At 45.5% G+C, this 13,333-nt stretch overlaps 1 protein-coding gene across 1 annotated transcript in view; it reads right to left on the bottom strand.

The window, feature by feature from the left end:
• The window catches only part of caprin1b (cell cycle associated protein 1b), a 111,051-nt gene that overhangs the window by 37,146 nt on the left and 60,572 nt on the right, over nt 1–13,333 (bottom strand). The window contains exon 12 of the mRNA XM_072592640.1: nt 307–417. Coding sequence (XP_072448741.1) covers nt 307–417 — 111 coding nt within the window. The remainder of the gene's footprint in view (nt 1–306; nt 418–13,333) is intronic.

Below are 13,333 nucleotides of genomic sequence, written 5' to 3'. Positions count from 1 at the left end.
CAAGACAAACATTAATAAATTAATTCCATAAGAAGTGAATGAATTATTGTGGATAATGGATTATATGTAACAGTGAGTTGTTTTGAAACAAGTTTATGCATTTTTCAAGGGTAATCAAAATAGTACTTTTTTGGGAGTGAACCATCGTAATTTGATCACGCTTACTACTCAAAGGAGACAGTACTCGAAGTTCTAATATCAATACTTAAGTGTACTTTAAAATACTGGGTATTCTCGCAAAAATTATGAATGTGATGTGGACATCAACTTTTCTGTATAATTTTTGTGCACTCATATTGCAGTTACCTGAATAGACTCCATAGATTCTTTCTGGGTTCGCTGCTCTGACACATGGGAAGGCTGGTACATCGGCTGAGATGGTGTGTATGGTTCATTTGTGGAAGATACCAGAGGTACCTGAAATGACGAAAGGAAATAGAATGGGGGGAAACATAAATATCTATGGATTGCACTACATCCAAGAATGAGAAAACACAAAGGTTTGGCTATCTTTCTTACAATGTGTGGAAACAAGTTTCCAACCCAGTACACAAGATATCCGACCGACTCAAAATCCTTGATTTACCTTTAATCTTAATTATATATGGCCTAATAATATTCAAACCAAAAGGCAGCATTTGTTTCATGTATTTATTGTTCAATCATTCCTCCCTAAACATGTTATGCTGCACAACTAGAATCTAGAATTATTCTTGCAGGACCTAAGTTGACATGCTTATGCATGGAAATACTATATTTACATGAATTGTATTGTGTGTGTAGTACAACTGCACATAATGAACTCCAGCAGTATATGCAGGTAGATTAATTCTTTCTAATGGTGCACTTGGGTGTGCTTCACTCCGCCAGAATCACCAAAATCAAAGACTTATTTCCAACAAAGATGAGTCAAAATAAAATACATTACACAGCAAATACAAAATCATGGAGATTAAGAACTTTATTAATGACCATGGTAATGCACAAAACAAAGTTTCAAGAACATACTTTAGAGCCTTTCTTTTCCTGTGAAATATTCCTGAAGACAAGAAAGCTTGCAGTACAATATTCAACAGATTTGAACAATTACAAGCCAAGTCAACAAAAAAAAAATACACAGCTAACAGTTTCAAAATGAAGGAGGACTGGCCAAAGTTGTCCTGAGGAAAGGGAAATGTGGAAGGGGTTAGAAATAAGTAGCAGGCAGTATAGCGGCTTAAGCCCTTTACTCTGTCAGATTGATGAAGCTCAAGCAAATCAGAGAGATTTCACTGCCAGTAACTCAATGCAATTGGAGCTCAATATGATGTTCCAAGAGTGTAACAAGGTAGAAAATGGACAGCAGAAACAAGAAAATGTTTGAACTAACTTGTGTTACCAGCCATAGTTACATTGATATTAATTCCACAAAAATACTGTTTCTCATAAATAAAGCATCTATGTTAACTATACTGACTGGAATTAAATGCCTACAAGTGAAGATAATGCTTGGACAGCGACTTGATAACCTTCGAAGAGAGCCCTGTTGACACAGGTGTGCAGGAGATTCGAGTAGCATTCCTGTTGTGTTTCAATATGAATAAATGTATCTCAAGTAAAGACTAGCTTTGATTTCCTTCTTCATCGAGTGGCTCTCAGGAATATGACAATGCATGGTACATGACTCCAAGAAAACTCTGACATCACAGAGTCATTGTCATACCGATGTACAGCACAGCAACAGACCCTTCGGTCCAATTCGCCCATGCCAACCAGATATCCTAAATTAATCTAGTCCCATTTGCCAGCACTTGGCCAAACCCCTCTAAACTCTTCCTATTCACGTACCCATCCAGATATCCTTTAAATGCTGTAATTGTACCATCCTCCATCACTTCATTCCATATAATCACCACCCTCTATGTGAAAAATTTGCCCTTTAGGTCCCTTTTATACCTTGCCCTCCTCACCCACAACATATGGCCTCGAGTTCTAGGTCTCCCCCAACCCAGGAAAAGACCTTTCTATTTACCCTATCCATGCTCCTCATGATTTTATCAAACTCTGTAAGGTCAACCCTCAGTCTCTAACGCTCCAGGGAAAACAGCACCAGAGTATTCAGCCTCTCATGATTGCTCAAACCCTCCAACCCCAGCAACATTTTTGCAAATATCTTATGAACCCATTTAGGTTTCACAACATCGTTCCTCCAGGAGGGAGACCAGAACTGCATACCAATGTTCCAAAAGTGGCAGAACCAATGTCCTGTAAAGCCGCAACGTGACGTCCCAACTCCAATACTCAATGCTCTGACCAATACAGAAAAGCAGATCAAACGCCTTCCTCACTATCCTTTCTACACGAGACTCCACTTTCAAGGAGCTATGAACCTGCGCTCCAAAATCTCTTTGTTCAGTAAAACTCCCTAGGACCTTACCATGGCTAAGATTTGCCATTCCAAATGCAGCACCTTGCACGTACCTAAATTAAACTCCATCTGTCACTCCTCAGCCCAGTGACCCACCTGATCAAGATTAGATTAGATTACCTACAGTGTGGAAACAGGCCCTTCGGCCCAACTAGTCCACACTGACCCTCCGAAGAGTAACCCACCCCAGACCCATTTCCCTAACACTATGGGCAATTTAGTATGGCCAATTCACCTGACCTGCACATCTTTGGATTGTGGGAGGAGACCTGAGCACTCGGAGGAAACCCACACAAACACGGAGAAACGTGCAACCGCCACACAGACAGCTGCCCGAGGCTGTAATTGAACCTGGGGCCCTGGTGCTGTGAGGCAGCAGTGCTAACCTCCCATTGTACTCTTGAAGTAACCTTCTTTGCTGTGCACTGCACCTCCAATTTTGGTATCATCTGCAAACTTACTAACTATACATCCTATGTTCAGATCCTAATCATTTATATAAATGACAAAAAACACCAGACGCAGCACAGATCCTTGTGACACATCACTGATCACAGGCCTCCAGTCTCAAAAGTAACCCTCCACCACCACCACCACCCTCTGTCTTCTACATTTCTGTTTCCAAATGGCTAGTTCTCTTTGGATTCCATGAGATCTAACCTTGCTAACCAGTCTCCGATGGGGAAACCTTGTCAAATGCCTTAGTGGAGTCCATATAGATCATATCTGTCCTGATCAATCCTCTGACATTTTTTGAAGTAACGAAATCACATGGGTGAAACATGATTTCCTACACACAAAGCCATGTTAACTAACCCTAATCAGTCCTTGCCTTTCCAATTACATGTAGATCCTGGACCTTAAGATTCCTTCTAACAACTTGCCCACTAACCATGTCAGACTCACTGGTCTCTAGTTCCCTGGCTTTTCCTTATCACCTTTCTTAAATAGTGGTACCATGTTAGCCAATTTCCAGTCTTCTGGCACCTCACCTGTGACTATCGATGACACAAATACCTCAGCAAAAGGTCCAGCAATCACTTCCCTAGCTTCCCCCACAGAGTTCAAGGGTATACCTGATCAGATCCTGGGGATTTATTCACCACCAAAATCTTTAAATCAGTGCCCTCTTCCTTTCATACTAGTACAATAATCCCAATTCCTATTCAAGTATTTGAATCAACAAGAATTGCTGGACAAACTCAACAGGTTTGACAGCATCTACTAAAGGAAAACAGAGTTAATGTTTCCAGTCTGATATGACTTCTTCAGAACTCTGTACACAGAGGAACCTCCATTATCTGGCATTCGATTACCTTAAATTTTGGATAATCTGGCAAGATCGCAAGGTCCCAATGCTTGGCTAAACTGTGTTATCCAGCATTTGGTTATCCAACAAAATATTCCCCACCTGTGCCATTTGGATAATAGAGGTTCCTCTGTATAAGGAAAATGCTACACGATTTGTTGTTCTATGTCACAAGGAAACTGAATTTAAATCATACAAAACTTATTGCCTAAGAATATTCGGGAGAGATTTCAGGAGCACTTCTATGTGCAAAGAAGAGTAGACGTTGGGAACTCACTTCCTTAAATGGCGGTTAATGATAGTTAAACTATTAAATTTAAATCTGAGATTGATAAATTTTTATGAAGCAATGGTGTCAAGCAATATGGGCCAAAGGCAGGCACAGGGAGTTCGGAAACAATTCAGCGATGATCTTATTGAATAGCAGAGCAGGCTCAATGGGCTGAATAGTCTACTCCTGTTCCATCGTTCTTATGGTTTTCCTATAGACCAAAAGATTAACTAATTTTTGGTTTTGATTTGAATTCAATCAATAATGTCAAAACACAATGGTTTAGCTCAACTTGTTAACCTTTACTTTAGTGCCAAACAGCAGACCACACCTGGCATGGCAACGTGCAATTAAACAGGGTCAAAGTAGTGAGGTGGCCTGCACAGCAGCAATCACTGTATGGTGGAATTTCACTTCTGTCTAAATAAAACAGTGAACACAAGGATTTTAAGTTAAATAAGATTAATTATGAGAGAACCAAGATTGAACTGACTAACATGAACTAGAAAACTAGATTAAGGGTTAGATTGGTGCCGATGGAACAGCAGATAATCCAGAATACTCTGTTTAAAAATAACTCCCAATGACACAACCACATGTGGCTAACTAAGGAGGTTAAAGACAACCTTAAACTGAAAGAAGTGTTTAATTCTATCAAGGTAAGTGACAGGTCAGAAGACTGGACAAAAAGGACAAAGAATGATTAAAGGATTAAGAAGATGTGTTAAGAATTTGAGAGAAAGCTCATGCGTTGAATAAAAAGTGGATTGAGTGTTCCACAGGCATCTTAACAAGACAGAAGTAAAATGAACGTACGTCCTGCAGAATGTGTGCCTCCATAACTAATAATGGTAAGCAGCAAAATGGCAGGTGAATTAAATAGATATGTTGCATGTCTTCACTGCAGTGAGTACAAATAAATCCCAGAAATCTTGAATCATAATGTGAAAGGGAACCCAGAACCTAAAATAATGACAATGACTAGCACTAAGGAAAATCAACCAAGATAAAATTCAACAAATCCATGCCCTGATAGAGTTAATCATCTGGTGTTACTAAAAGTGGCTGTTGAGACAGTACATGTATTGATGTTATTTTTCTAAATTGCTTTAGATTCTGGGTGAGCCCACTGAATGACAATTCTCAATTCAACAAAGAAGGGTGACACCAGGTAGGAAACTACAGTACATTTGTTGGTATGCCTGATTCCCTGAAGATTTTCCAAGTGCTTTGCTATAAGCTTGATGATTTGTTCCAGTGCTTTCAAGCTTATAGCAAAGCACTTGGAAAATCTTCAAGGAATCAGGCAGAGTCACCATGATCATACAAAAAGAGATTATGCTTCACAAGCTTATTAAAGCTTTTTGAGAAAGTAACAAACAACACAAAAGAACCATAAATAGATCCTCAATGGAACCACAAATAATCCTCTCAAATCTCCTGAAGGCACTTGACAAGATGTCAAAGATTACTCCAGAAAAAAAACAGCTGATGGTCTGGGGTTAACATATTAGCATGGGCAGAGGATTTGCCAGTTCATAGGAAGCGCAAAGTGGGCATGAATGATCTTATTCTCCACAACCACCTGATGAAGGAGCAGCACTCCAAAAGCCAGTGCTTCCAAATAAACCTGTTGGGCTATAACCTGGTGAGAGATTTTTAAATATGAATGGGTTAGTTTCAGATTGCAAAATGTGACAAGTGGCACATCATTGCACCAAATAATGAGGCCTCAGTTACTTATTAATCCAATTCAGAGTATGTAATATTAAGACCAAATGCATGGTTGCTAAATGCGCTGATGACACAAAGTTGGATGAGAAACTTAAGCTGTGGAGAAGACTCAAGTCTTCCATTTAACAAAGCTAGCTTGATTAAATTTAACAGAACAATATGTGATCTTTAGGTATATAAAATTCAGAGACCCTTGTCAGGGCAGATGCTGATAAATACATGTCAAGTAACAAGGATTTTAATGGTTATCAGGACTAGGCAGGAATGTGGAGTTGAAGCCATTATCTCTAAGAAAGGTAGAAGTGCCAATGGCCTACTCTCGCTCTAACTTCCTATGTTCACACCTTTTTCAGCAAATGTTTTATCCTTATTTGTCAACCAGGTTATAGTCCAACAGGTTTATTTGGAAGCACTAACTTTCAGAGTGCTGCTCCTTCATCAAGGAGCTGTGGAGCAGGGCCAAAAGAGACAGAATTTATCATAAAAGATAAGTGTCTTGCAACTGAAATGACATATTAAACAATCCTAGATTGCTGTCAAGTCTGATCTTTTAGAAAGGGTTGTAGGTTTCGGTTCATTAATGCAAAATTTCTATCAAATCACATTCTCGAGATAACAACATTTTATAAAAAGGAAGGTGACATCTCAGCTAAGACAATGTATTAAATGCGTGAGGTTAGAATTGGTCTGCACCCCAATCTAGAGTCAGACTGGTTCTATTTCCAAAACAGGAATTTATAAAATGTCAGATGGAGTGACTGCCTGCAGATTGTGCGCGCTTTTTAGGAAAATAGAATGTATCTGTAAATCTAATTATGAGATATAATTACTTGTATGCACGAGAGAGGGTGGGTGGGGGGGGGGGGGGGGGAAAGAGAGAGAGAGAGAGAGAGAGAGAGAGGGAGGGAGAGAGGGAGGGAGAGAGGGAGGGAGAGAGGGAGGGAGAGAGGGAGGGAGAGAGGGAGGGAGAGAGGGAGGGAGAGAGGGAGGGAGAGAGGGAGGGAGAGAGGGAGGGAGAGAGGGAGGGAGAGAGGGAGGGAGAGAGGGAGGGAGAGAGGGAGGGAGAGAGGGAGGGAGAGAGGGAGGGAGAGAGGGAGGGAGAGAGGGAGGGAGAGAGGGAGGGAGAGAGGGAGGGAGAGAGGGAGGGAGAGAGGGAGGGAGAGAGGGAGGGAGAGAGGGAGGGAGAGAGGGAGGGAGAGAGGGAGGGAGAGAGGGAGGGAGAGAGGGAGGGAGAGAGGGAGGGAGAGAGGGAGGGAGAGAGGGAGGGAGAGAGGGAGGGAGAGAGGGAGGGAGAGAGGGAGGGAGAGAGGGAGGGAGAGAGGGAGGGAGAGAGGGAGGGAGAGAGGGAGGGAGAGAGGGAGGGAGAGAGGGAGGGAGAGAGGGAGGGAGAGAGGGAGGGAGAGAGGGAGGGAGAGAGGGAGGGAGGGAGGGAGAGAGGGAGGGAGAGAGGGAGGGAGAGAGGGAGGGAGAGAGGGAGGGAGAGAGGGAGGGGGAGAGGGAGGGGGAGAGGGAGAGGGAGAGGGAGAGGGAGAGGGAGAGGGAGAGGGAGAGGGAGAGGGAGAGGGAGAGGGAGAGGGAGAGGGAGAGGGAGAGGGAGAGGGAGAGGGAGAGGGAGAGGGAGAGTGCGTGTTTGAATACGTATTTGTGACAGAGTGTGTGTGCTTGCCTGTGTGCATCCTTAGACAAAGTGGGGACTGCAGATCAGAATCAAGAGTGTGGTGCTGGAAAAACAGGTCGGGCAGCATCCAAGAAGCAGGAGAACCGACGTTTCGGCATAAGCCTTACATCAGGAATACATGCTTGGTTAAATGTGAGTGTGGTGGTGAATAAGCATGAGCGGGTGCGGGGTTGTGCGCACATGCGTGTGGGGAATTGTGCACGCTTGTGCGAGAGCATGTATATAGTGTTGTGGTGTCACCTGTAATATGACACGAACCCAAGGTCCTGTTTGAGGCCATCCTCATGGATATCGAACTTGGCTATCCGGTCAGGGACATTCGGCCTTGGATCTTTGGATGACCATTCTCAAAGGCAGACTTCGGGATATGCACCAACACAGACTGGCTGAGCAGAGGCTGATAGCCAAGTTCAGAACCCATGAGGGTGGCCTCAACCAGGATCTTGGGTTCACATCACACTAGGAGTGACTTGACTACAATACACAGTAGTCTTTTTCTCTCTCGTACATGCTCTTATATACTCTCTCACTCATGCAGAGCCTCTCTCATAGGTTTATACTCTATCACACACACCCACTTTACCAAGCATGCACACACACATAAACAATGCACACACACATAAACACTCACACTCACACACGTTTACATGCATACACCCTCACTGTCAAGCGCACACATACACAAGTCTATGGGGTGAATATGCATTTGCAGATCCATTCTATTTTGCTCAGAAGTGCACAATCTGCAAGCAATGTATTATTTTATAAATACCACTTTGGAAAAGGCAGCACGGTGGCTCAGTGGTTACCACTGCTGCCTCACAGCGCCAGGGACCCGGGTTCAATTCCAACCTTGGGCCACTGTATGTGGAGTTTGCACATTCTCCACCTGTCTGCATGGGTTTCCTCAGTGCTCCGGTTTCCTCCCACAGTCCAAAGATGTGCAGGTTCGGTGAATTGGCTCTGCTAAACTGCCCATAGTGTTACGTGTATTAGTCAGGGGTAAATATAGGGTAGGGGAAGGGGTCTGGGTCTGGGTCAGTTACTCTTCAGAGGATCGGTGTGGACTTATTGTGCCAAATAGTCTGTTTCCATACTGTAGGGAATCTCATGTAATCTAATCTAATCTAAATACAGCCAGCCTGACTCAAGATTGGGAGACAGACAGACTCTAACCTCATTCTGGATTAGTGGTGCTGGAAGAGCACAGCAGTTCAGGCAGCATCCAAGGAGCTTCGAAATCGACATTAAAGGCAGAGAGCCTGAAGGTTGGAGAGATAAGCTAGAGGAGGGTGGGGATGGGGAGAAAGTAACAGAGTACAATGGGTGAGTGGGGAGGAGATGAAGGTGATAGGTCAAGGAGGAGAGGGTGGAGTGGATATGTGGAAAAGAAGATAGGCAGGTCGGACAAGTCATGGGGGATAGTGCTAAGCTGGAAGTTTGGAACTAGGGGTGAGGTGGGGGGGAAGGGGAAATGAGGAAACTGTTGAAGTCCACATTGATGCCCTGGGGTTGAAGTGTTACGAGGCGGAGATGAGGCGTTCTTCCTCCAGGCGTCGGGTGGTGAGGGAGCGACGGTGAAGGAGGCCCAGGACTCCATGTCCTCGGCAGAGTGGGAGGGGGAGTTGAAATGTTGGGCGACGGGGCGGTGTGGTTGATTGGTGCGGGTGTCCCGGAGATGTTCCCTAAAGCGCTCTGCTAGGAGGTGTCCAATCTCCCCAATGTAGAGGAGACCGCATCGGGAGGCAACGGATACAATAAATGATATTGGTGGATGTGCAGGTAAAACTTTGATGGATGTGGAAGGCTCATTTAGGGCCTTGGATGGAGGTGAGCGAGGTGGTGTGGGCGCAGGTTTTGCAGTTCCTGCGGTGGCAGGGGAAGGTGCCAGGATGGGAGGATGGGTTGTAAGGGGGGGGGGGCATGGATCTGACCAGGTAGTCACGGAGGGAAATGTCTTTGCGGAGGTGGAAAGAGGTGGGGAAGGAAATATATCCCTGGTGGTGGGGTCTTTTTGGAGGTGGCGGAAATGTCAGCGGGTGACCAGGGCCTCTAAACCCTCTGTTTTTTCCTCTCCCGACATCCCCAACAGTACACTTCCACCGACACACATTCGTTTGGCCAAACTGGTCCTCACCCTTGACAATTTCTCCTTCGAATCCTCCCACTTCCTCCAGACCAAAGGGGTAGCCATGGGCACCCATATGGGCCCCAGCTATGCCTGTCTTTGTTGGCTACGTAGAACAGTCGATCTTCCGTAATTACACCGGCACCACTCCCCACCTCTTCCTCCGCTACATTGATGACTGCATTGGCGCCACCTCGTGCTCCCGCGAGGAGGTTGAGCAATTCATCAACTTCACCAACACATTCCACCCTGACCTTAAATTTACCTGGACCATCTCTGACACCTCCCTCTTCCTGGACCTCTCCATCTCCATTAATGACGACCGACTTGACACTGACATTTTTTACAAACCCACCGACTCCCACAGCTACCTGGATTACACCTCTTCCCACCCTACCTCCTGCAAAAATGCCATCCCGTATTCCCATTTCCTCAGACTGCACCTGCGCCGTATCTGCTCCCAGGAGGACCAGTTCCACCACAGAACACACCAAGATGGCCTCCTTCTTTAGAGACCGCAATTTCCCTTCCCACGTGGTTAAAGATGCCCTCCAACGCATCTTGCCCACATCCCGCACTTCTGCCCTCAGACCTCACTCCTCCAACCGTAACAAGGCCAGAATGCCCATGGTGCTCACCTTCCACCCTACCAACCTTCACATAAACCAAATCATCCGCCGACATTTCCGCCACCTCCAAAAAGACCCCACTACCAGGTATATATTTCCCTCCCCACCTCTTTCCGCCTTCCGCAAAGATCGTTCCCTCCGTGACTACCTGGTCAGATCCACGCACCCCTACAACCCATCCTCCCATCCGGGCACCTTCCCCTGCCACCGCAGGAACTGCGAAACCTGCGCCCACACCACCTCGCTCACCTCCATCCTAGGCCCTAAAGGAACCTTCCACATCCAAAGTTTTACCTGCACATCCACCAATATCATTTATTGTATCCGTTGCTCCCAATGCAGTCTCCACTACATTGGGGAGAGTGGACGCCTCCTAGCAGAGCGCTTTAGGGAACATCTCCGGGACACCCGCACCAATCAACCACACCGCCCTGTCGCCCAACATTTCAACTCCCCCTCCCACTCTGCTGAGGGACATGGAGGTCCTGGGCCTCCCTCACCGCCGCTCCCTCACCACCCGACGCCTGGAGGAAGAACGCCTCATCTTCCGCCTCGGAACACTTCAACCCCAGGGCATCAATGTGGACTTCAACAGTTTCCTCATTTCCCCTTCCCCCCACCTCACCCTAGTTCCAAACTTCCAGCTCAGCGCTGTCCCCATGACTTGTCCTACCTGCCTATCTTCTTTTCCACCTATCCACTCCACCCTGACCTATCACCTTCATCCCCTCCCCCACTCACCTGTTGTACCTTCTGCTACTTTCTCCCCACCCCCATCCTCCTCTCGCTTATCTCTCCACCCTTCAGGCTCTCTGCCTTTATTCCTGATGAAGGGTTTTTGCCCGAAACGTCAATTTTACTGCTCCTCGGATGCTGTGCTCTTCCAGCACCACTAATCCAGAATCTGGTTTCCAGCATCTGCAGTCCTTGTTTTTACCTAGACTCTCACCTCACACCTTTAATGCATACAATGAGATGTCACTTTTTTTAACCTTTATCTTGGGAATGTGACTTGAAAGAATATCTGGGATCTACATATTCATGAATCGAAACCAACAACCCATTCTAAAAGATGAATGACTAACAGTCATCTAGATTTGTTCAACATATCATTTCAGTTCCATGACACTAATCTTTTGCTATAAATCTGTTTTATGGTCCTGCTCCACAACCATTTGATGAAGGAGCTCCTATTTTGTTCAAATTGGTAAAGTACTTATTATGTGCTTTCCAGCTTCCTTTCATTTAAAAAATACAAGTGATAATATAAGTCTATGAATACTACCACAAATATTTTGTACTGCTGTTGTATATTAAGTTCTTGCTAAGATATTACGTCATGCAAAATCTCTTAAGTACCTGTACGACAACTACCAGTGACTCATGAAAAGGACACCCCAAGTCCCTTGGAAATCCAATCGCCCATTATTGAAGAATGACGAAGATCAAGCCAAAATCCACATCATCTAAACCACTGGACAAGATACTGGACTTCACAAAACTTTTAAAAGTAAGAGGACAGCTCGACTGGGCTCTGGGGAAAACACAGATGACCTTCTCAAACTACTGATTGCCTGGAATCCCAATTTTCACCTCCTCTCTAAAAGGAACAATCAACCAAACTTAACAGACTCTAGCCCAGAGAGAGATTTTACACCTCAGGCTATCCAGCACAGACAGTATGGGGCCTGCAGCAAGACCAGGCATTCAACTTCAGTCAAAATCAATTCACACATACTCTAACCATCAGAAGGCCAATCAACTTCACGACCACCTGATGAATTAACACTCCAAAAGCTAGTGCTTCCAAATAAACATGTTGGACTATAACATGGCGTTGCATGATTTTTAACTTTGTACATCCCAGTCCAACACCGGCATCTCCAAATCATAACTTCAGAAGACATCAAGAGCATAAAGAAAACTACAGACTTGAGGGTCACACAATCGGTATAACTGATAGAACCTTTTGCACAAGCTTCCCCATTGCCTTCTATCAGTACCAAGACAGGCAGTATGTCCCAACTCTTGCACCCCTTCTCCGCACCAAGCCCCAGTTCACTATCAAACCTGCTGACAATGACGGGGTGATGGTCAGGAGAACGAACCTGTATGTCGCACAGGCTGAACACCAACTCTGACACCACATCCTAACTCTCCCTTGCCCACGACCTCACCGCGCCCATCATGCCAAAACCACTCTCATTGTCCATGCCCTCAGTGCCTCCAGTGATCTCCCCTCCACTCTCAGACCCCAGCAACTAACTGCCCGGATCTACTGACTCCCAAAGATCCAAATGCCCAACTACCCAGCCCACCCATCGTCTTGGCATGTTCCTGCCCCGCCAGCCTCATCTCATCCTATGTTGACTCCATCCTCTCTCCCTTACTTCAGGCACTTCCCACCCACATCCACGACACCAAACACTCCCTCCATCTCTTAAAAACTTGCAGTTCCCCGAGCCCCAGCGCTTAATCTTCACTATGGATATGGCATAGTGGGTGTACAAAGTTAAAAATCAAACAACACCATGTTATAGTCCAACATGTTTATTTGGAAGCACTAGCTTTCGGAGTGTTAATTCATCAGGTGGTCATGAAATTAATTGGCCTTCTAATGGTTACAAATGTGTGAATTGATTTTGACTGAAGTTGAATGCCTGGTCTTGCTGCATACCCAACAAGGATAGCCTCCAGGCCCTCAGCTTCTTCCTCTCCAATAGACCCATCCAGCCCCCCTCCACCAACACCCTTCCTCCACCTCACTGAACGAGTCATCGCCCTCAACAACTTTTCCTTCAACATCACATTTCCTCCAAATCTCAGATGGGCCCCAGCTCTGCCTTCCTCTTTGTTGGCTATGTCAAACAGCCCCTCTTTCGCACTTACACAGGCAGTGTTGCCCAACTCTTCCGTCGTTACACCTTTGACTGCATCGGTGCAGCGTCCTAAATCCAGGCTGAGCTGGAGCAGTTCATAGACTTTGTCTACAACTTCCACCCCACCCTCAAACTCACTTTGTCCATCTCGGACACCTCACTCCCCTTTCTTGACCTCTCCCTTTCCATTTCTGGTGACAGTCTCCGGATGGACATTTACTACTAACCCATAAACCCCCATGACTATCTGCACTACACCTCCGCCCATCCAGCATCCTGCAAGAATTCCATCCCATTC

Source organism: Chiloscyllium punctatum, chromosome 22 (assembly GCF_047496795.1).
Source record: "Chiloscyllium punctatum isolate Juve2018m chromosome 22, sChiPun1.3, whole genome shotgun sequence".
NCBI classification, from domain to species: domain Eukaryota; kingdom Metazoa; phylum Chordata; class Chondrichthyes; order Orectolobiformes; family Hemiscylliidae; genus Chiloscyllium; species Chiloscyllium punctatum.
This window is presented reverse-complemented; position numbering and strand designations above follow the sequence as displayed.